We start from the raw sequence: 25,461 nt of genomic DNA on the forward strand, positions 1-25,461 counted from the left end.
AGTGCTGGAGCCAGTGCTGGGCTGGTTCTCAGTTCTTTTGAGAACCTGCCCGTGTTTCTACCGGTTTCGAAAAAGAATGGAACGGAAATGTTACGTAGGTGGAAGTGAGAGTAAAGTAAAGATTGGTATGCATTCCATTTTTTGGATTTATTTTGGATCTATTTTGGATTTTAAGTTTTTCTAAGTTGCTGCACCGAAAAAGAAGTTTCAGAGTACGGCTCGTTGCGCCCTGACTCTGCCTGTGTCTTCATAAAGGCTCCCCCATCTCTGTGTGTTAGTTTATTTATTCTTGCTCACTGTTTTACCGCTGTCCGTTTAAGGGAAGAGTCTGCAAAAAACTGAAATTTGCTGTCCCTCTTTGCCACTCGAGTGCGACAATATTTTATTTAATCGACCTGCCACATCTTTATAATTTATTATTAAACCTGGTTAGAAGATCGATCTTTTGTTTTCTACGGAATAAAAAGAGACGGAACATTATTCTGCTAATAAGCTGACATTCGTTTCACTGTCAGCACTGGCGATATTAGACATAACTATCGGTCACGGACTGAGTTTTCTAGATATGCCGATGGTTTGGAATGATAGCCCATCCCTCTTTCCCTGATGTTACGTTGCCTAATTCGGAGACCAGGTTTTTCGTGGTGCCATGCTGGAGCCATTTTGCCTGACACAGGACCATTTTTTTTGTGGTAGAAACTGGCTGAACCAGTTCAAGATTGGTGGAAACGAAGCATATGACTTAGGAAATGGATCCGATATACAGATCCACGTTTCAATCCCAGAATTCCTTGCTCCTGCTCAGGTGCTTTAATGTATGTGCAGTATGTGGAGTTGAATAAATGTGGGTCAAACTGGTGCTCCAGTGGGATGTTTCCCAAGACGTTTTGCTACAACTAAATACCTGTGAGGCAATTTTTAATTCCATATTGGGTCAGTAGACCCATTTCCTGTATAACCTGATGAACCTTCCGGGTTCTGTTTAGTTTTAAATAAATATCACGGTTATCTAAGAAACAAAACAGGTTCTGGAGATCAGTGGGCCACCCGCTCCTGCAACTTTTCATTTAGTGACACACTGACTCACTGTATGAACCTAACCAATGCCAGACCGTGTGGTTTGTAATCAGTGAGAGTTTAGGAAAAGCAGGGTGACCATCTAAAAATGCATATTCACCATGTGTATTTATATATTTTCAGATTGCTTTTGAGTTTCTTTAGGGAAGGTGTTGCTGTCAGGGAAACGGGCATCAGTGCTCGATACGGATGTGTGGAGATCTCTGAGGGTGTTGTTAGCGTCCTTCATGCTACCTCGATGGGGACAAGAAGCTGCTACGACCAAGAGACAGGTGCTATACCGGTGTGTGGCTCAGCGGATTAGGGTGCTGTGCCTGTGATCAGAAGGTTGCAGTACTTTCAATCTTGGGATCCGCCCCCCCCCCCCCCCCCCCCAATACTACAGGGACCGGCTGCCCCTGCTTCCTCATTTGTATGTCGCTTTGGATAAGAGCATCTGTTAAATAAATAAAATGTAAATGCTGCTGGATATATGCCACACTGTACCAGAGACTGCATAAACACTTGATCCCAAGGTAATGAAGTGGATTCGTTTACGTTGGAGAACACAGAAAACAGGCAGCTAACAAGACGCCTAAGAACGATTCTACCAGGGTTAATGGGCTAACTTGTTACGTATGGTAATAAATTCCTTTTCATGGTACAGGAACTACCAGATCTATTTATGTAGGTTCCTATATCTGACATTTATACAGGTTTTGCAGTTTTTTTTTTCCCTCCCAAATGTCACAATTATGTAATGTGACCTTGTTATTACTGCATTGGTTCTGTGTTGTCTGGACAGGGAGTTTCGCTGTGTGTTTTGCGGAAGTGCGCTTCGATGGTGAGAGCGTTCACACTTCGTCACTTCGGGAGGGCTTCAAAACATACACCGCTCATCTGGCTGCCGGCCACCGGCTATAAGACTGGATGCGAGCGGCCGGCCTGTGACGGTCCTCCCTGGCTGTGTGCTGAAACACGCCATCTCATATGGCTAAAGAGGCTCAGTTGATGAAGCTGGAGGCTCGTTGACTGGCCGCTGTGGGAGGGTGCCCTTATACATGCCTGTCCATAAATCTTTTTTTTTTTCTTTTTTTTGATGTCTTGCCTGCCACAACACCAGATTATAAGCCTAAAAAATCTCTGAATATCACCATGGAAATGTTACAGTAAGATATGGTGATGTGAGGTGATTTCCTGCGTGTGAAGAACCCCCATACTGAGATACCAAAATTATTTCTCTGATGCAGTAAATAATTACTTCAACGAGTCTGCATTAAACAAAGCTTGCGAATAAAGAGCAGCCACATGTAATTAAAAATTTGGAAGATTTAAGCAGCTAAAATTAAATTGACTAAATACTTAGTCTAATTCCACTAAATAGACAAAAAGTAAAAAAGTGTTCTTATTGGATTCATTATATCCACCTCATAAAAACATTTGAATTGTCATTAAAATCATTAAATGAATAAATTAAGTATATCTCTGTTTAACCTGTGGTAATATATAAATAAACTGAGATAGCTGTAGATATTTCACGTTAAATGATTGTAAATTATCTCAAAATATGACCAGATTTCAAAGTTTTCACATATTTGAAGAACTCGGTCTTTTAGGTGGAAATTGGCGGGAGAACATTTCAAACTGGATTTAAGGAAGCACTTCTTTACACAACGCGTAGTCAGAGTATGGAATAGTCTTCCTGATAACGTAGTGCAAGCTGAATTCCTTTAAATCAGAGCTAGATAAGATTTTAACAACTCTGAGCTATTAGTTAAGTTCTCCCCAAGCGAGCTTGATGGGCCGAATGGCCTCCTCTCGTTTGTATAGTTCTTATGTTCTTATGAAATGACTTTCCAATATATAATTTAAAAATAAATCTTTAGAATGTATGGAAGGATAGTTCCATTAGTATCTAAAAAAAAAAAAAACAAGCCAGTATGTTTACATGCACACTAAGAAAATCAAATTATTCCGTTAGTCCGACTAAAACCGGACTATTAAAGTATATGTAAGTATGTTAGTTTGACTGAAATTGTATTAAATTGAATTTCTCAGTCGCACTTACACCCAGACAATGCGACTGGGAGTCGATGTTACTCCTGTGTGCAAACATTCAATCAGTCTCAAACAGGCCTAGGTACTCTGCACATGCTCCCCAGTTTGCCCCCCCCCCTCCTCCTCCCCCCCCCGGCTTTGACCCTGAAGTAGCAGAAGAAGCTTGGAGCATAGCACAGGACATACAGCACGTACGAGATGTACAGCGCTATAAAGATGTCCAATTCGCAACTCAACTAAAGGGCACATTTCCACTGCACCAGATACCGTACTTTTGATACTTCAAGAACGTACCAAAACTATGGTACTTCAACGTGTTGGTTTTCCACTGGTGTAAAAGCTGGTACTAGTGCCGAATGACATCACAATGCAAGTGTGCAATTCGGTACTTTGTACTGAATTTGAAAAATGTCTGATAGTAGGATTGGGTGCAATATTAATACCAACATCTAATTCTTACATTGCTAAGCATAGGCAGCTAGACTGAGATCTGGCTTTTTCTTTCCTTCAGTTTGGTATGGTTATTAAAGGGAAAGGAGTTTAAATCTTGCTAAAGCATTTTTACTGTCATTGGGGTAAAAAAAAAAAACCTAGTAAGTTTTAGCAATTTTAATTGCTTTCAAGATGTTTAAATCACTCCTAGACGGGTTCAAGAGATTGAGCCTCCTTTTTTGTTTCATAAATACCCCAATATTTATTACAATTAAATCACATTGCAGTAATAAAAAAATTTCAAATGCTTTGCTGTCATAGTATATTTTGCAAACTGCTTTATATCGCAATTTTAGTTTGTGTCACTTCATTTGTCTACACATCCATGTGACGTAATGGGTCAACTGGAAAAAGTCCAGTACTAACAAGCTGAAATAATACACTTATTGTAGTGGAGTCGGAATACTTCAGTGAATAAATCGATTCCCCTCCCATGCATGTATACTGGGGCAAGGACTGTAGTCCGATTTAAATGGTGTAGGCGTTATAACCGTAACTTGATTAAGCATGTAAACGTAGTGAGTGAATGGATGTTAAGTGTGAAATCTCAAGGCTTCTCATGATGTAAAATTAACATGTAAATGTTTCTTTTTTTAAGTTTATTTAATCTTTTAATTAAGCCACATATATCTTTTTTACAGTCTTTTTTTAGACGTAGTACAGGAATACAAAGATATAAAGACAGTGTTTCCGCTACCATTATATTAGAGGGGCGCCTTAAAGGTCAAGTTTAATTTTATTTAATTTTATTTTCTATATAGTACCAGATCACAACAGAAGTCATTTAAGGTTACCTTTCCTATAGAACAGGTTTATACATTGTCCTTTTATTAAACAAACTAAATAGCCTTATGTTGTTTATCTTATTTAGACAACAGCTTGTCATTTTTCTCTCTACATGGTCGCGCGTTTACAATTCTCCTCTGGTCTCTGTATCACGCATGGCGGAGTTCCGGCCCGATGCGCGCGCACAGACACGTGACACACACACAGGTGATCGCGCTCCCACCAGCGGACAGAGAGTGCGCGGCGGAAAATATGTCACATCAACTGTCTGAACAGCAGACAAAAACATCTGCGTTTTTTAAAATGCTCCCAGGGTGGTGAAGATGGCATCATTCATTTTCAGAAGAGCCCGGAAAGATTCTCTGCAGTGACAAAAGATGAACAATTTGTGGATAATTGTCATAAAAAGAAACGTTCTGATGTTCAGCTCAGTTGTTATATTGACTGCTGTCTTTAAAAGAAACACTTGGACACCATGAATCCCGTCGGTGTCCGGCTGCCCCCCTCCCCCAACAAAAAGCTGTAAACCGAGGGGAAACACTGATTTGTAAATGACAGTTTACTGTGGATTACACTATTTCATTTGATCAAACATAAGACAGAACAAAGCATTTAAGGCAGCTTGACTTGTCAGGAATTCATTTCATTCATCTGCTGTCGACAGTGTGCCTGGCTTGATACTTCAGCGTGAAAACCGAAGCAGCTAATAAGAGTGAGAGCCTTGGAAGGCAGACAAAGCAGAGCATTTCCCGCCAGTCAGTAGACAGTACTTTACCTTGGGTGGTGAACCAGGAACAGAGTATACTTCAAAATATTGCATGGAGGAACATGAAACCAGGATCCCCATTCGAAGGGCGGGCTTTCTGCTCTAGTGCATCCTAACAATCTTACCGTAATATTGTTCTAGCAGCCATGAAAGTAGCAATTAGAAATTAGATTAGCGCGTAGCATTATGGTTAAAATAACAGACTGGTCTAATGGTCCCTATTCCAGTTTCTGGGGGGATCTCCTTTTATATGCCCTTGAGAAAGGTGCCTGGAATTGTTAAAAGCCTATTCTAAGTGTTGTAATAATAATAGTAGTTATGCTGGAGCTTATCCCAGGCAGTACTGAGCCAAAGGCAGGGTGATATCCAGGATGGGAAGCTAGTCTACCACAAGACGTCAGTGTTCCATTTAAACTCTTAGCTGTTAAATTGCTTTTTGCTTATGGAGCACTGTACTGTACCTGTTTAATCAAGGTGTGAATTAAAGAAACATCTCTTCCTTGCAGGTTCTGCCTCAGGCAAACGGGTGGTGTCTGTGCAGAGTGGCCCCCTGGTGCGTACCGAGGGGTCCCATGTCACCATCTGGTGCAATGTGACGGGCCACAAGGAGGGCGTGGAGCAGGACTTTGAGTGGTCCATGTACCTGCCCACGGCCCCCGACCGGGAGATCCGGGTCGTCAGCACCAGCCAGTCCAACTACGCCTACGCCGTCTACGCCCAGCGCGTCAACAACAAGGAGATCTACGTGGAGCGTCTGGGCAATGATGCCGCCCTGCTGCATATCACCAAGCTGGAGACCCGAGATCAGGGCCAGTTCGAGTGCTACACCCCCAACACCGATGGCGAGTACCTAGGCTCCTACAGCGCCAAGACCAACCTCACCGGTAAGCCTCCCACGATGGCCATTATGGGCTAGAGTCCTCCATACATGGTTACCTAGGAACGCAAGAATAGTGAAGTGCTATCTTACAGAGCTTCCCCTCATTCAGCCATAGTGACCGTTATGATGGGCTGACTTTCTCCATGCATGGTTACCTAGGAACACAAGAATAATTAGGCTCTACGTCAGGGTTAGACAACCATGATCTTGGACTGCCGGTATCCAACAGGTTTTCCATCATATCTGCTCTCTGATGAACCTCACGTGATCTCAGGCAGGTAGTAACTCATCAGGTAGGATAAAGAAACCTGCTGGATACCGGCACTCCAGGATCAGTATGTCTAACCTAGCTGTACGTTAGAGTCTCACCTCAACCAGACTTAAGCCACATCAGCCATCATGACAGCCAGTAAACGCCTACATCGTAGATGCAATCCTAGTGTGTTAACTTTGAGGTTTACGGTATTCTCACCCCACAATCACGCCGGCACATGCTGATAGACCCTCACAGCCTGGCGTTACATGACTGCGATGATCTTCTCCTTTTTTCAATTTTTTTCCCCCAAATGTGTTTTTGCTTTAATTACTTTAATTTGCACAGACCTTCAGCGACCTGTGTGCACTTGCTGGATTAATCTGTGCTTAGTGCTTAGCAGAGTTACTTAAAGGCTGAGTTTGATGTAATCGTTCTTTTTTTTGTCACAGGTCAATTAGCATGCCTTTTTTAGACATTTTGAGTGATCTTTGATGGATGCAGCGTGCAATTGCTACACTTCGGGCCGGAACTGTAGAGGAGTACTCATGTGAAGTGCCTGTGTACCATTTTATCTGCGAAATGAGAAAATGTGTGTAGAATTAGCCCCTTATTTACATCGGTGCCTGGCCGCCGCGTGGAAAGGTCCAGCTGAGAGTGACGAAGAGCTCGCTGACAGGCTGTGTTAATAACCTTTTAACCTGTTTACCCACAGCCCTCCACAGCAGGTTATGTTGCCAACTACCGCCCCCACCCCGAGTTACATGGTACTTCTCCACCTGCCTCTCAGTGAACAGCTGAAAGAGGAAGCTGCTCTGTGCAGCAAATGGTTAGAAAATGTGGATGAAGGCTTTAAAATAAACAAAGTTCATTCTGGGGCTGGAAACAGAACAGGTTTTTTTGCTTCCCCTAACACAATACACCGTTCATTTATGACATAGGTAATCCCTTTATGGCCAAGTGTGCTGTCGATAAGCTGACCGGGCTGGACGGGCTACTTTTACAGTGTGTTAATTATGACTTCTGGTTTTTGAGGTTTAATGTTCTTCATAGTAAAGTATGCTTCTGTGTGTCACGTGTGTTACCATGTGAGCAAAGAGCGGTTCCAGCCTAAGATCTTTCTCCGGGTTTGGAATACTAGGCACGGACTGTGGGGCGATTAATGTCTTGAATGTAGTCTGATGCTAATGGCACCAGCCTTCAAAGTAGGACAAGTAGACCAGTTAATGATGGAATACTGTTTCTCTTTAGTTTTATCGTTTCTGTCTTGCTAAAGCATGATGGACTACTTTGTTACAAACATTGTACCTTTCTTATATATGTGTACAGCAATCAGCCGTAACATTAAAACCACTGACAGGTGAAGTGAATAACATTGATGTTGTTACAGTGGCACCTGTCAAGGGTGCCGTTATATATTACGCAAGTGAATGGTCAGTTCTTGGCTTTGATGTGTTGGTAGCAGGGGAAATGGGCAAGTGTAATGATCTGTGTGACTTTGACAAGGACCAGATTGAGATGGTTGGTCAGAGCATCTCCGAAAGGCAGGTCTTCTGGGGTGTTCCTGGTATGCATTCGTCAGTACCTACCAAAAGCGGTCCAAGAGAGGCCAATTGCTGCGTATAGTGTGAGTGCTGATCTCTGCCCACTGCCGAAAGCACCTACAATGAGCATGTGGGTGTCTGGATCATAGAGCAATGGAAGTAGGTGGCCTGGTCTAATGAGTTACGTTTTCAGTATAGATGCACCATTCCCACTTTTTCTGTCCCAATACCGATACCTGGGCTCTGGGTATTGGCCAGTACCAGTGTTTAAGTAATACACTGTAGGCTTTCCCCTCACTGTGTGGAAGAGACTGTGATGATTCTTTTATGTGTGAGACAACATCAGGCTTAACTTAAACCTTAACAAAGCTTTCCTAACTTGAAAAAATAAAAATGTAACATATACATTAGATATATATGCATGTGCTAAATTTATCACTATATATTATATTTAATGGGGTTTATATATATTATTTAATGCCATTTCGGTAAATTTATATATGTGCGCGTATGTGTGTTTGCCATACTTGAAACCAGTTTTCAACTTAATGATTTATATCAGGATTCTGAATTTTCCGCTTGAAAGGTATTTACAGACAAATAAAACCTTAACTGTAAAGGCTGAGTTGCACTTCTGCATCAAATTGACAACATAGCCGTGGACCCGACACATGGCCTGATCAGCACCTCCCCAGAAAAGTCACTAGTCGCAGTGACGCAGACCACAACGCTTGGTAGCGTTCATTTAATTATTTTTAGGAGCAAAGAAAGTAAACAGCCAGGGGTACTTATATCGGTGATTGAACCTGAAGCCTTAGTTGTATCTAACATTAAATAACTTGTTTAACTCTTCTGGCTTTTTTCTCTTGCTTCTCCAGAATTTGTGCTAAAGTTTGTTGTTATGGGCAACCTCTACTAGCATTGGTAAATTCCGTGTTTTTTGCACTATGGTGCGTCTTTAGACGCTTAATCAAATTGCTTGTGTTAAATGACATGCTGTCCCTCCTTCCTCTTGACACTTTAGCAGAACAGATTTCATAGTCTGCTTTACTTTTGTTGTTGTCCCTTATAAAATATGTCCAAACTCCTGACATCCTCTGCGTTTGCTTGCCAACTTGCCTGTGCCGGTGTTCGCTGCATTTATCCTTTTCAGTTGTATTGTGTGGATGGCCGTGTGTGTGTGTGTCATGTATCTGGGGAAGGGATGGTACCAGGATGCACTACTTGGAGAAGACAAGCTGGCAGAGGCAGTGTGATGATCTGGGCAATGTTCTCCAGGGAAACCTTGGATCCTGGCCTTCATGTAGATGTTACTTTGACACATACCTCCTACCTAAACATTGTTGCTGACCAGGTACACCCCTTCATGGCAATGTTATTCCCCAATGGCAGTGGCCTCTTTCGGCAGGATAATGTCCCCTGTCATGCAAAAAAAAAATAAAAAATTCAGGAGTGGTTTGAGGAACTTTAAAAAAAAAAGTTAAAGGTGTTGACTTGGCCTCCACATTCCTCAGGTCTCAGTCTGATCGATCTTCTGTAGGAGGTCCCACCTTGCAACTTACAGCACTTAAAGGATCTGCTACTAACATTTTGGTGCCAGATACCACAGGACACCTTCAGAGGTCTTGTGGAGTCCATGCCTTGATGGGTCAGAGCTGTGGTGATGAGGGGGACCTACACAATATTAGATGGATGGTTTTAAGGTTATGGCTGATCAGTGTGTATAATATTCATATATATCTAATAGCACTTGTAGCTCAGATCGTAGGTTCAGATCCCAAGGAGCAAACACAAATTGTAGCCCTTCTCTATACTGTAAGTCGCTTTGAATAAAAGCATCAGATAAATGCAATGTAAATTTGAGAAAGGTTGATAAAAATATTAAATTTTTACTTTCTATTTCAAGATATATGTTGAGTATTCAGGGATGGTAATACAATGTTTGCAGTTCCAGAGCTCAGACTCAAGAGCATTTGGTAAATAAAGCCCTCAGAACTTCAAACAACTCTCTCCAGGTGGGTAACTGCGCTGCAATGGGGTGAAATGTCATGTTTGAGGCATCTGAGGCTTATGTCAAGTTCACAGAGGGTCCCGGGCCCCTTGGACCATCCTGCGCACACTGGCGTTTGTAGGTATACGTTCCTTTGGCGTTCTTTCGGTTTTAAAAGCCTACAGTCATAAACAGTTGCACAAATCACAGGAAATTACTTCCTAATTCCCTGTGCCAATTATTTTTTTTTCTATTTTTAAATATTCCAACAATTAAACAAGCCCTAAAGTGCGTGTTCCTAACATATCCTGTTACTGAGTCATACAGGACCATCTGCTGTTTACAGCTGTACAAATAAAAAAAAATCATTAATCATTATCACTGAGAAAAAAAACTTAGCTTATCTACCTATCAGCTTCTATCTCAGCTGTAACTTAACTCGTATATACTGATAGGCGATATGAGTGTATTTAGAATGCAGTAGAATTGCTGTCATTGTAAGAAGTTGCAACAAAACTCAGTGCTTTGCTGTATTCCTGCCATCGCAGGACGTTCTTCCGGTGCATGCGTTAGCTGAAGCACTTTCTCAACTGATTAATGAATCGTGCTGCTGTTTATGTTCAGTTTACTATTACTGCACTATTTTTGTGAAATATCCTTTTCAAAATGTATAAAAAAAAGTTGTAACTTATTGACTAAGGGGTCCAGATGTTAAACTGGAAATGAAGGGGTGCCCGTCCTTACTGATATTGCCTCCCAGCTAGACTGTAGCTGCCGTTCGATGGAAACTGGCAGCTGAGGCTCCAGATCAGTCCTAAAGTGATTTGGCCGCAGATCTGATCCAAACAGATTTTAGCTATGTGCAGATTATCTGGCTACACCGGTGGGTTTGGCTGATGCTAATGCTTGCAACATTAGATTTTTGTTTTTATGTCTTTTATATGCAGACTTGCCTCCTTTTAAGTCGCCCAAGCTCTGTGGAATTCTCTCCCTGATTTTTTTAAAAAAAATTTTTTGTGATTGTTGCTGGGACACGACCGATAAACACACAAAGCCGTGGTGAGCATGGGCTGGAAGGCAAACTTCTGTTGTAAAAAAAAACTGTCACGCTGAGCGAGATAAGAGATTTGCTGTATTATACATCTGAGGCGACGCTTAACCATCCATAAAGGGGAATCGGCTTGGGTCAGCTAATTTGGAGAAACTCCTTTGTGAGTTTATCTGGACCGGTGACCCTCGGGCTCCAAACAAACCAGAACTTCCTGCTGGATTCCCTATGTGCAACTCTGACCTCGTCACTCTAATTGGATTTTAATTAGATTTGGTCTCAATTATTTACCCAACTCCGCATTTTGATGCAGAGATAAGACAGGCAGACACTGGAACTTCTCCAGATGGGCTCCTGGCAAGAAATAAGCAGATTTTTATCTGGGTTTTAACGTGGAACTGCCATTCCCCCGCAGAGCCAGCTGCCCCAGAGAGCTTGAGAGATGGCATTACCATCGATTCAACTTCCTTAAGGTGCTTCCTCTGGGCATCGCCATGCCGACTTCCAGTAATTTATGGATGTTTACGCACTTTCATTCACTCCTTGCTTCTTCTCTCTTGTAGGGTACAGCGAAAGCGGCCATCTTGTTTACTGGGTGTAGTATCACTTTGCTGTTGCTGTCACTGAGAAATAACTCGTACTGACTGGTCCTGATGTCTTAAGGTGCTGTGAGCATATAGGGGTATTATTCCTTCTTGGGGGAAGAAGGATATTTTTTGTTACTAGGCTTAACTTTAGATAGGGACGTCTTCCAATTTTAAAGTGAGTTCTCCTCAGCTGATTGGCAGTCACGTTCATGCGATTACACCAGCATCTACCCAAGGGCTTTAACCCTAACTCACACTGGTGCTTTGATGTGCCAGCCTTCAGTATTAGGTCAGTACGGTCAAGCTCCCATCTTTGTCTGTTCCAGCTTTAAAGAGTACGATTGAGTTCATGATATCAGTTTACGTGTAGCATTTAGAAAGCAACAGAAGCAATGGGAAAATTGCTTCTTGGTGTCCTGGCGTAATTTAGCTATCGGTGCAGCTTCCTTGCCTTTTAGACAGGCTGAGTTCAATAGATGATGGTTGGTTTTATTTATGGGATTCCTGACATTTGGTGTGGGTGCCTAGCCGTGTCCCAGTGAGGAAGAATGTTACAGTTTGTAAGTTGCAGTTTATAATTAAAACGGAGAGAAGTCATTTTTAAGAGAACGTGACTTGCTTTCTGTTTGATGGGCCGGCTTTATGACTCCCACCCCCCACCACTACCCCCCCCCCCCAACTCTGACAGATTCACATGCAATATAAATACTATGTTAGGTCCCCAGCACTGAGCCTTTCATTATTGTCTTTAAATCATCTGTCAGAAATGAGATCTGGTCGAATTTTTACAATGGAGATTCATCTCAGCTTTGCGCAGTACAGCTAGACCTAGGCCTGGCCAAGCATAACCCTATCCCACAATGCATTGCCATATCGCATCAAGGGTTTTCTTGACTATTGCTAATGTACTGACGGTTAAATAAAATATATAATGGTAATACCTGGTTTACAATAACCTGGACTGAAATTAATAGATTTGCGGATTTCTTAATTATGAGTCTGCAGCTAACGATATATTTTTCGATTAGCTTGGTTCAAACACTTTAAATCTTTTTAGATATATGTTCTTAATTTATGGCCTTAGTAATGTATTCTGTGTGCTTTTCAAAGTATTGGAAGGAGTCCCTTTTAGTTAAATGCCCCAAATCAAAACAAATTATGAGGATATAGCTTCAAAGAGTTGCCTAGTTGGCTTTTTTTTTTTTTTTTTACGCAAACATTAGCATTGCCCGGAGGCCCTGGATGCGATTGGAGTGGAGTTAATATCTTGTTTGGGGCTCAAGGGAAAAACTGTACTGTAATGAGTCTGAAGTGTTTTTCAGCATCTTTCTGCTGATCCAGCCATTACAGTGGTGGGTAAACAACAGAGAGCTCACCTCAACTCCCGACCTGACAGCCTAGCACACGTGATGCTAGCTTTTCCTATAGGTAACCGTGCTCCCATGCTTGATAACCCACACGCAGCTCTGCAGATGGTGCTTGCTGAAGTCGTAGAACAGGTGAGTCCAGCCCTGTTACTTCGTCTGGAGACATGCAGAGAATATGTGGTGGTTTCCGCATCGCTAACGAGCCATTTGACCACCCCATAGCTGTACAATTAGCATCGATTCATTGTCTGTTATGAGCTCGTTACAGATCTTTTGGTGTTGGCATGGTTACCACAAGATTATCAGTTTGGGCCAAAGAAGGTCTGAACATCTGTGGCAAAACACTGAGGTCTGTATCATATAAGGAGTGTGCTTAGATTGTTGTAGTAATGTGTTATTGTTATGCAAAAAACATGCCGATTTAATCATAATGTAAGCAGGCAGTCTTAAAACTATTGCGTGTTTGGTAGCTTAAATACTGCATTTCATTCATTTACAATTTCAATAACATCATTAGGCTAGTTTACTCGCTTTAGCAAACTTGTCCTTGAATTAAGCTTGAGTTTTTGTTCTTAAAGCAAACACAACGAATTTCCCCTTGGGGTCGATTAACGTGTATCTGTTTATTTTCTGAAGCTGATTTAGACAAAAAAAATGTCTGCCTAGCTAGTCTACAATAATATTGAAGACAATGAATTTGGACTATAAATGGCACAGAAATAATAATGTTAATTATTATTTATTGTCGTACGTTTCGTACATTTGAACGTCAGTTTTAAATGCATTTGTGTATGTATTGAGAAAAATCCCTAAAATGGTATTCCTGTACATGTCAGACCTTTATTCATGAGCAGCACAGGCTGCAGAGAGTTTGTACGGCAGCACAGGCTGCAGGGAGTGCGTACGGCAGCACAGGCTGCAGAGAGTTTGTACGGCAGCACAGGCTGCAGAGAGTTTGTACGGCAGCACAGGCTGCAGGGAGTGCGTACGGCAGCACAGGCTGCAGGGAGTGCGTACGGCAGCACAGGCTGCAGGGAGTGCGTACGGCAGCACAGGCTGCAGGGAGTGCGTACGGCAGCACAGGCAGACTGATAGCACCTTCACGCCAACACCCACGTAACTTGACGCGGATCGGCGCGTCAGCTAAACGTTTGATACGAAGCAGACCTTAAGATCTGAGTTCACTGAGCCGCACCATTAACACCAATGGCCGGTGATGCGTCACGATCAGCGCTGTTAGATGAGGCGTTCTGGTGTTAAGCATGAATGTGCCAGGCCTCTGTGCTCTGTTACATTCTCCTCCCTTTCCGTTTCCAGCGTCTTTGCTGTTATATCTGCAGTGTTTAAGTTGCTTCTGCGTAAGTGGGTCTGTTCCCACGTCTCCATGCCATCAGTCCCGGTCTAAAGGGAAGTGAGATGTGTGTTTGGTGTTGCTGTTGGCGCTGGGGTCACGGGGGTATCAAACCCTTAGCCCCCACTGACATACGAAGGATACCCCACCCTTCCTAAAAGAGAACTCACCCTTACAGTTGGCCTCTGATTTAGCTGCATGTAATAATACAATAAGCAGTAACTAGAAGCATTATAGTAACAGGCAACAATGTACAGCTGTTACATTTTATATATTTTAGCAAACAAATTTTTCCCAAAAGTGACATACCAGTGAAGAGGTTCAGCCAACATTCCTAGAGCAGTTGGGGTTCATTGCCCTCCAGCGACATTACTCTGCTGACCATGCAAAGCCACAACTTTCCGGTCATTGGCTCAGATCTTTAAACCACTGAGCCACACATCACCTCACCCGACACCCATTATTATAATGCAATATTCAAAATAAGATATAAACAGCGGTGGTAAATATAATGTTTTAGTACAGATTGGTTAAAAAAAAACATATAAGGATTTTTCAGTAGGAATGGCCAGGAGGAGTCAGAAGATGGACTGATGGATGGTTTGGAAAATTTACATGTGACATGGGTTCGCTGTCGCATGGGTTAGGGAGCTGAAATCCATAACGAGGTTATTTAGTCTTGCTGTATCTGGTGGTGTAATTAGTCCTAGTTACTCAGTTCAGTACCTCGTTTTTGACAGATTATGGTGAACAAGGGGGTCTAAGAAGCTTAGAATATGAAACTTATGGGAAACAATAAGTGATATATGCAAATTGCCCTAACCTTTGCAGGGACATATAATTATAGCTTAAATAGAGATAATATTTTTAACTTGAAGTATTAAATTGTCTTGCTCTACGGAAGAGTTCAGGATGTCAGCCAATGACACAGACAACTCCGAGGACCATATCGCTTGATTCTAACGAGCTAAAAATACACACATCATTAATTCACACTTAACAGCCGAGATGTTGTCTGAACCTGAATGTGATGGTCCAGACGCACGGGGGCTGCCGTTGCGAGAGGTAGGCGTCAGTCCTGGAGGTCTGGAAAACTGGCAGCTCACGGGCCTTTGGAAAAACCAGCAACAGAGCAGAAAGTGGGTAAAATAGTGATGGTAAAATGTCTGAACTTTGGTCCACTTTCAGACCTTTTGACCAGGCTTTAAGCCACAAGTGAATCGCTTTGCGGTAATCCGAGCCCGATGTGCCCCATGCACAGACTGGACCCTTCTGATTTTTCTTAAGCTTCTGCCCATAATTTCCCCAGTCATGGTTTCACTGCTCTCTCTGCCAGCAGCGAGTCTTAGGTGGCAGGTATTACTAGCGTTAAGGGCCAGCTCATATGCGCAATTGGTGATTTAAGGTCCCGGCCTCCTAGAGGGCATGTGGTTGTGGGAGGAAATGTCAGTCCCCAAAACAGTCCTCATAGACGCCCCCACACACAAAGAGCTGGGGCTGGATCCAACCGGGAAGCCTGCAGGTGTGAGACAGGATCCCAGCCTGGAAGTAAAGCCGCAACATCTTCATCGCTAACTGACGAATACGTCCAGTTTTAGTCACGTTTTCTTCAGAGGAATCCAGCCATCTGGAATCCCAAATCCTCAATCCTTGACTTATTTTGAAGCCGTAAGTCTCTGTTTTATCAGCTGCATGGAGCAGAAACAATCGATATCACTGAGACGTCCTTGAAATACCAACCCAGGCCCAGATACGTGGAGCAGTTCGGATTTCATCGAAACACACGTGTTGTCAGCAGAACAATGGGGCCTGTCCTGCCAAATGAACGTTTCCGGATGCTGACGGGTGAGGGCTGGGTGCCGGAGATGCTGACGTGCTCTCAGAACTCGCCCTTAAAACAAAAAAAAACAAGCCAGTCTGAGAGGAAGTAAAGCGATGGAAAGCGATGGGCGCCCTGTATCAATGCCTCCAGAGGGCTGCATTTATGTTACGATCTGGGGATGCTTCCCTCTCTCTGTCACCATGGCAGCCCGATTTAGAAGCCTGCACTGGGCCCCGTGAACTCTAACAAGCCTTGGAATGGTCACTTATCTTTGCTTAAGGTATAATTGCTCCAAAGCAATTATTTGCCGATTAAGGATGGTCTGTGAATGAGCTACACGGCGGCGGCTTCAGAACTGCGCTCAAATTGACTTTGATTTATGCTTCAGCTGCCTGCATTTATCCGTGAGCCCGAATCCTGAATTCCACAGCTGGGTAGCGTCGATATTACATCATTAACTCTTAGCTCTCAACTACTCTGCATATTTGGGATTAACAGTTAAGATGTACACCCACAGTTCCCTCAGTCATCTATATCTCAGAGGGGGGACGTGCACCCCTACATACTGAGCATGGGTGTAATTACTTTATTGCTTAATTGGGGGGGGGGGGGGGGCATACTTGATGCAGCAGAGCCCGAATGAAGTTAAATGTAAAATTTTACTGTTTAATTCACCCTTTTATCATAAACAATGCCTTTCCACACCCGAATGCTTTACTGGAGTGTCCTCGATGAGTGTGTGGCATGGCCGGAGCCCTCGATTCTGACTGGCCATTGGGGGTTTTCCCACAATGCCGCATTCAGCCCATTTTTCTGCTTAGTATTCTATCGTAAATATTCTGATTTAAAATTAAAGCAATCGTTTTCTGCCAGACTCGTTAATTTTTACGCTTTAAGTAAAACTGCACTAATAAGCTGGTTGAGCAGCTGTCGGTTAATCCGCGGTAATCATCCCGTGACCCGTTTTTCGCCGATGCCGAGGTCTCTTCTGCAGTCTCTGTGTGTGTGTGTGTGTGTGTGTGTGTGTGTGTGTGTGTGTGTGTGTGTGTGTGTGTGTGTGTGTGTGTGTGTGTGTGTGTGTGTGTGTGTGTGTGTGTGGCATGTATAGAAAATGGGAAAGAGTGCAGAAGCTGGAACACCTTCCTGAAAAATTCACAAGTTCCCAATTTGAGACACAGACAAGCTGCTGTTGCCTTGGGATTTGTCTGGTCAGGAACGCGTTTTCCTCCGAAGGGTGTCGACACGCTTCCCGGTTTGTCAGGTCCCGTTTTCCATATGCCTGCTGGGCTGGTGAGTGCCCACCCCCTCCCACCACCATCCCATCCTTCCCGCCCCTGGGGAGAGCTGGGCCGTGTGGAATGAGGTACATATCACAAAATGTCTCTTATTATTCCTTTCACGGGCATTGGTGTGTGTTAGGGGAGGGGAGTTGAGGGCAGTGTGGGACAGAGCTGACAACGAGGACGACTATCAGTTTAACATCAGATTTATGATGCTTCTGCAATTCCTACCTGGTGGTTTTTGTCAGGCGTGTGGCAAAGTGCAGACTAGACGCCCACGTCGAAAATAATACTGGGCGATTTGTGTGAAAATGGTGAAATACCAGGGAAGGCTGGAGCCTTGAGCTAATCAGTGGAGCAACTGGTTTTCCCTTGGATTTGGCCAATGGCGCCCAACGTAGTTTGTCGTCACTGAAGTCTCAGACAGGGTGGGAGGCAAAGAAGGGAGAGAATGGGTAGTCGGATGGGAGGGAGGGCGGGTGGTGGGAATGCGGGCAGGTAACGGGGGAGGGCAGGTAATTGTGACAAGGTGGCGAGATGGGCAGCCGGCCAGCCGCAGATGGACCAGGTGTGGGAAGGCTTTGTGTAGGCACCGTGAATCTGCAGAGGAACACTTATTTTTAGCAGCTACGGCACACCTTGCTTCGTTTTGGCTGTCGCCTGCCCTCTACGCATATGACAGGGACACGCACAGGATTCCCCCCTCCCCCAAAAGAGTCACCCTGAGACCTTGCAGTTCCAAGCTAATTAATGGCTTGCTATCACTGCCTGGAGTGGGACTTAAGAATTGTTATTACTGCCATCAAAAAGCCCATTTGTTGTCATTAACCAATCACATCCTATAAACTGGGTCACATGACTCCCCCTCAAGATCTAATCAAGGTCTAAGCCTGGGCATGGTGTAAAAGGGAGAAGGAAAAAACTAGCTTTAGTGTAGGGGATTGGTTGAGGATTAATTTCATCAAATGTTCCTCATTTAAATTTCCTTCATCCTCCCCTTGAATAATTACACGTCAAGCAAGGGTCTGCGGTCATAAACATTTGCTATCACTTTTAATTGGATTTGTTTGTTTTGGTTTTAATTCAATTATAGTTTACGTGCAAATATGTGAGGTATTCTATTATTTCCTCTGTCCGCTTGTGCTGCTGCCGTTACTGTGCATTGTCTTCAGTTTAATTGTTAAATGGTTTAATTGTACAAAGCTAGTGGAGGTAATCTGTATAGTTTGATGAGGGGCAGCTCTGCACCATTCCCCTCTTCATGGGGGGGGAGGGTGTGGGAGACCCAAACTGGTAATTGGGGGGAGGTTTTGGACTCGCTGTAATCGTTGACGTTACGATCGGGCACCTTTGGGGAGATTGGGGTTGACATTCTCATGACCCTCTGATGATCCGCTTGGGACTCTTTCTGTGAAACGCAGAAGAAGTTAAAATTCAGAGAGAAAATACTTCAAATTACCCTTTTATTTGCTCCAGGCCAGTTAGTTTTTATCTGTGACATTCATCAGTTTGTTAGCCTATGAGAAATGCAAACCCGCGCATTAAAACCACAGCGTGTGCTCCAGTCTGACCTGCAGATAGCTACGAGGATAAATGGCAAATGTTTTCAAAGCATCTAAATGGGGCACTGGGCCACCACAAGTCGCTGGGGCAGCATCCATGTCCTTTGGCTGGATTCTACAGGCCTTTGTTTGAGGGAAACGACACAATTTATTCATGAGAAATCTTTAGAATTAGTGGTTTACTTGCAATATTTTAGTGCTTCTGTCGAATCTGTTGCTCCAGAACCTCCCAGTAGTGTGGAGCTCTGATCATTATGGCGCCATTTTCATACCCATCAAACCATTCTCTGACTCGTGCCCCATGGATGGCCATTTTTTTGTGTTTACTGGCTCTCGCCCTTTTCTCTACAGGGTTGAGTGCACCCAGTGCGAGCCAGAAAAGGCAAACCACAAGCGACTGGCCAGAACCCTTCGCCGTAGGAGACAAATATTGGAGTCCGTGGGCTTTTTTTTGGCCTGTGCCACATGTTCTAGGTCACTTGTCGAGAGCGGGCTGAAAACTGACTCATCTGACCATATGACCACCTCCCCCACTGATCAGCTGACCACTGACTGTACCCTTCAGACCACACTAAAAGTATTTTTAGGTGATCGTTCATTAGGAGTGTGACCACAGTGTCCTTCCCTGTGACGTTCTTGACTTGCTGGCATTTGGTGAATCTCCCACACGATAAACTCTACTTGCTTATCTCCGTCAAGGACCACAGTCATGTGGAGTAGGTGTCACCCCATCTCCTTGTTTGCTCAGGCGAAACTTCTATCCAACACAAAATTACAGTTTTTGCAGCCATATGTATGTGGCTCAGTAGGTTAGGGCACTGTGCTTGTGTTGATCCAGCCCCAGCGCTGGTTCAGATCCCAGGTTTGGCAGAATGTTTTCACCATTGGGTCCTTGAGTAAGGCCTTTCATACCAAATTGTTCCAGGGGATTTTTCTTTAAAAAGAAGCGTTTGCTAAATAAATAAATATGTCGTGTAATATTCAAGTTAAATACCTCAGTCGAAAGGAATTGAACTGACTACCTGCTGGTTTCCGTCCCATGTGCTCAGCTGCTACATTACATGTTAAGCCCAGGAGCTCCCTGCATGGTGAGTGCTCTATCCCAGTCCTCCTCCCAGTTGTTTTTGTGGATTTGCGTTGGGATAGAAACAAGCTGCTTCTTTGATCTTTTGTTTTTGAGCTTTGAACGAGGTTTAAGGCCCGGCAGAAAATAGACCTCAACTTTGGCTGACCGTGATTACCAGCTGGTGCTTTTTTGGCGGAGGAATGTTTACAAATTCCTTATGGCCTCCTGAAGGCACCCAAGCAGTCCCACTGAAGTATAAGCTTAAAGTTTGTCCGCTCTGATGGCAAAGGCGTATCCTGTACAGCTCCGTCATTGACATACATGATACTAGTGATAAACTTACACCCGCTGGCTTTTTGCTTGTTAATTAGTATTTTGACAGTGCAGTAAAAGTCTAGCTGACAGAGCTAACCTCCTCGCAAGTAAAGTGGAGCTTTGATTCTGAGAGAATCAGAGTCTGTGCTCGGTGACATCGCACTTTCTCTAGGAACTTGGTTTTTTGATCTGCTGGAGTAATTGATTCAAACATTCAGCAAATCCGGACAGCTCGGCGCCAACTGGGCCTGTGTTACGCCACATGGGCGTCCAAGCTGTACCAGTCCTGAAAGCCTGCGTGGACCTGCATAAATGAGTGAAACTAGAAAGCGAGGGAACCACGGTGAATGGGCCTGGCCGCTAAGTTGCTAGGCCCCTGGCTTCTGCTGCATGTCTGATCTATCAGCTGACTATCATTACCATTACAGTCCCAGTCCTCCCCAAGAAGACAGGCAGACCGTCTTCTTGGAAGGTAACAGTATTGTTCAAACCATTGCGCGTGACTCATTTGCCTTTGATTGACTTGAGAAATTGAAAGGGGGGGGGGACGGTGTGGGGAGGCTTGAGACCGTCACAAATCATATTAAAATCACTCTACAGTAGATTAAGTTCGCTGTATATGAAGCTGTGTGAATTTGATACCGTGGCTTATCACAGGGGGGCTTTTAAACGTGAAATTGCTCCAAAAATGAGCCGTATATTGTGTAAGGAAATTGTAGCCTATGGGAGTCATGGTCGCTGTACATGATGTTTTCTTCTTCAGAAACCATTAGGCACACAACAGGATGTGGTGTTTTAGAAAACACCATAATGGGCACATGAGTGTATTTCCCCACCCCCCACCCCCACCCAGCTCAGCCTCACATCTAACCCACACCCCAGTGACAGCTCAGCAGAGATCCGAATGTTGGTTCATTATGAAACCCATTATCAGCCACAGATCAGGATGCGGAAAACATGTTATAAACAAACTGTCACTGATTCTTCCATTCGAGACCATGAACGCGTTCTGAACACTGCAGCACTCCCCAGGGCTATGCCCCCGGTCTCTCCGCATCCTCCCCAGGGCTATGCCCCAGATTGCTCCGCATCCTCCCCAGGGCTATGCCCCAGATTGCTCCGCATCCTCCCCAGGGCTATGCCCCAGATTGCTCCGCATCCTCCCCAGGGCTATGCCCCCGGTCGCTCCGCATCCTCCTCAGGTCTATGCCCCCGGTCGCTCCGCATCCTCCTCAGGTCTATGCCCCCGGTCTCTCCACATCCTCCCCAGGGCTATGCCCCCGGTCGCTCCGCACCCTCCTCAGGTCTATGCCCCCGGTCTCTCCGCATCCTCCCCAGGTCTATGCCCCCGGTCGCTCCGCATCCTCCCCAGGGCTATGCCCCCGGTCGCTCCGCATCCTCCTCAAGGCTATGCCCCCGGTCGCTCCGCATCCTCCTCAGGTCTATGCCCCCGGTCGCTCCGCATCCTCCCCAGGACTATGCCCCCGGTCGCTCCGCACCCTCCTCAGGTCTATGCCCCCGGTCTCTCCGCATCCTCCCCAGGGCTATGCCCCCGGTCGCTCCGCATCCTCCTCAGGTCTATGCCCCCGATCGCTCCGCATCCTCCCCAGATCTATGCCCCCGATCGCTCCGCATCCTCCTCAGGTCTATGCCCCCGGTCGCTCCGCACCCTCCTCAGGTCTATGCCCCCGGTCTCTCTGCATCCTCCCCAGGTCTATGCCCCCGGTCGCTCCGCATCCTCCTCAGGTCTATGCCCCCGATCGCTCCGCATCCTCCCCAGGGCTATGCCCCCGATCGCTCCGCATCCTCCCCAGGGCTATGCCCCCGATCGCTCCGCATCCTCCCCAGGGCTATGCCCCCGATCGCTCCGCATCCTCCCCAGGGCTATGCCCCCGATTGCTCCGCATCCTCCCCAGGGCTATGCCCCCGATTGCTCCGCATCCTCCCCAGGGCTATGCCCCCGGTCTCTCCGCCTCCTCCCCAGGGCTATGCCCCCGATCGCTCCGCATCCTCCCCAGGGCTATGCCCCCGATCGCTCCGCATCCTCCCCAGGGCTATGCCCCCGATCGCTCTTAAGTAGTATTGTTTGTATAAAGCAGCCAGTATTGTTTTAGACATGACAGAGATGCAGGCTCAGTTTTGAAACAGGTCACCCCCTGTTGGATTGGATGACCAACCATTAGGGACATGAACGGGTTACACAAAAGTTTCTCTGTAAGTGTAAAATCACCCAAATTCAACCAGTAACCAAGGTCAGTGAAGGGAAAGCCGAGAGTGAGATGGAATGTGTAATGTAGTGAAATTTTACAAAATACATTTTATCAAATTTTCTAGTTAAGTACTGGGTGGATTTTTCATTTGCTTTTCCAAGGCTGTTTCTTCCTTTTCTGGTTTTACACAATCTCACTGAAAATGGAGGCTCCCATCTCGTCTGCTTGGGAACAGTCAGGGGTTGAGCTAATGGTCTGTATGAAAATAGAGCTATCAAACACGCACGCAGCAGACGCTGAGGAGCGACAGTTTAACTTCACATCTAGTTCCCTTTAGAGGCTTTTAGACAAGTCATGGTCTAACACATCTGAATAAACCTGACAGAATCTCTCGCTAGACTTAAAGAAGTGGTGCTTTTTTGAGGGGGTGGCATATGAAAGCATCTGTGAAACTGGTGTCTGGATCCAGTTCCTCAGATCGCGAGTCGCATCCATCAGAGCACTTCCTGCAGTGCCATGCAGTGTGCAGTGTGGTCACCTACATCCACGATGAACTCTAAGAAAACTCTTTATACCTTGGGATATATAATTTGTTCAAGTAGTGCATGATCTTTGGTATTTGGTAACTTGGGTACTTGAAAAATGTTATATTGCATTATATGGTGGGGTTTCATTTTTCTGAGCTTAAATTTTTTTTTTGGACATTTTCTTTGGACTTGATGGACCATTAAGTTGATAGTAGCAGAGAAGAGGGCCATGTATTATCATTCTGTACACATAATCAAAAGTTTAGCTGAAACTTTTCTGGGCACCAACAACCCTGAGTTAGATAAGCACTCATGGGAGGTAGATAGATGGAATGGATTGTTTACTACAGATTGGCTTCTGAAAAAAGCCATTTTCTCCCCACGTTTCAGCTAAAATCAAAGTTGACTTTATTTTCGGCTTGTGAGGGGCCTTGAATGTGATTGAATGCCACTGTAGCTAAATCTTGAATTAGATGAAAAAGAAGGTTTAGTTAAGAGGTAATTACACCATGTGTAGCATTCAGGTGCAGTAAAAAAACTCTGTTATAGTTAATAAGAGCTCATCGCGTGACCTTTTAAGGAAAATGAAAAGGAGATGAAATTCCCATGATGCAATGGGACAGGCAAAGCAAGCTGTCTGCTGGAAATAGACCGTCTGACTTTATTACTATTTGTTTTAGAGAACGATGAATGCATATGATGTCTATCCTGGCTGTTATGATGACTGAAGTAATTTCCCCAGGACAAATTGAAATCTCCACGTCATCACTTGCCAAAGTAGAATGGCAGAGAAATGCTAATGAATAATAATGAACTTTCTTGTCTGACAATGTTGGTATACTGGTATCTAGTTCTTAAAGACCATTTGACAAGTGGTTCCTCTCCGCTGCTGATATACATACAGCCAAAAATTGAGATCACAGTCACAATTTTTTGTTTCACTGCTTTCTCCTTTTATTGGCGAGTGACTGTAAATAATATGCATTTTTTTGCAAACTGCAGCCTGGTTCTTCTCGCTTTCTCATTGATGAAGGGCTGCTTCCTTGCTTTATGGGACTTTAGTCCTGCTTCTAGGAGCCTGAAACAAACTGTCGTAGTAGTCCAGTGAAAGTCACTTGTTAGATAAGTTAACGGTCATCTCTGCCATTAGAAAGCTGCTGGTTGGTATTTGGTTATTCCCAGTGTCTCCTGCTTCACCTTGTTCTTGTGTACTGCAGTCTTACAAATTTTAAACATGGAACCAACCTGCTGTTCAGCGTAGCCTTCTGCCAGCAGAACCGCGATTAATCCAGGATTTAAAAATGCAGATTTGTTGAAAAATATAGCGTGGCCTCGTAAATATTTCCATGGTTGTATATATTTATTTTATGTTGCTGGCTGATATGGTGAAAGTGACTTCATTGATAAAACATTTAAGTGCCACGCTCAAGGCAAGGGCATACGAGAGAGTTTGTTCTTGGGGCAGACACAACTTAATCATTTAAATGCAAAGGACTATTTATTGGCGGGGGCGGCAAATTAATTAAAATTTTGGCGGGTACACATCTTCCCTGGTTCCTACTCTCCTGGTTCAAAGGACACTTGGTCCTCTTGGGATGTGCGCCGGAAACCTTCCCGTTAGAATATCCTTAACCACTGCTGATCATTTATAAATTATAGGTGTAAATTGAAGCATTGGCCTGTCCACACTGATGTTTTATGTATGATTCATGTCTAAGAGGAATTTCTGTTACTTTGTAGCAGACAGTAAAGTTTTCTGGAATCCTGAATACCGTTTGGCTGTACCGTATATGAGAGGTTTACTGTTTCAGACGACCCCAAAACTGACTTATTCATATGTACAAATAGAATTCAGTTTGAATGGATTTGGTGTAAATGATGCAAATAACAAAAGAGTTGCCTCATGTTTTATGAGTCGGACGGTTATTAACGAAGCCGGTCGCGCAAACTGTACCGTCTTACGTTTATTGCCTTGGCGGCCCTGCGAGATTCATAACTTTCACATTATGGATACGCTCTGTGTTCTCCCTCCCTTATTACGCCGCATATACACATTCACGCACCACATTAACATCCGCTGGCTTTGGCAACACCTTCGGTCGGAGTGATTAATAGTTTTTTTTTTTTTTTTTTTTTTTTTTTTTAGCTGGATATTTTTACTGTATCTGCAAGTTTATAATCTGGTATCTTCTGGGTTGAAACCACACCTACATAGGGGTGCGGCTGGAGATTTTGGACCCCAGGAAAGCACATTACGTTGCGCCAACAACCCAGACCAATCCAATTATGTCCCAGATTTTTAGGGCCTTTGTCACTCGGGGGCCCTTGGAACCATCTTAACTCTGACTATTTCATACGAAGCTCTCGCATGTCTGTATCTGCTCTTCTTGCATCCACCCGCTGCTCATTTCTCTCCTCCGTCCGTCTCCTGTGTGTCTCTTCCTTGTCATCTCTGTTTACTCCAGTTAACTTTCACAGTCAAGCTTCATTCGCTTCTCTGA

General features: G+C 44.4%; 1 protein-coding gene across 3 annotated transcripts in view; it reads left to right on the plus strand.

The window, feature by feature from the left end:
* The window catches only part of LOC125748249 (immunoglobulin superfamily member 3-like), a 76,923-nt gene that overhangs the window by 16,764 nt on the left and 34,698 nt on the right, over positions 1 to 25,461 (plus strand). For all 3 annotated transcript variants that reach the window (XM_049024178.1, XM_049024185.1, XM_049024168.1), the window contains exon 3: positions 5,665 to 6,042. In XM_049024178.1, coding sequence (XP_048880135.1) covers positions 5,665 to 6,042 — 378 coding nt within the window. The remainder of the gene's footprint in view (positions 1 to 5,664; positions 6,043 to 25,461) is intronic.

The sequence above is a fragment of the Brienomyrus brachyistius genome, chromosome 1 (assembly GCF_023856365.1).
Source record: "Brienomyrus brachyistius isolate T26 chromosome 1, BBRACH_0.4, whole genome shotgun sequence".
Lineage (NCBI taxonomy): Eukaryota > Metazoa > Chordata > Actinopteri > Osteoglossiformes > Mormyridae > Brienomyrus > Brienomyrus brachyistius.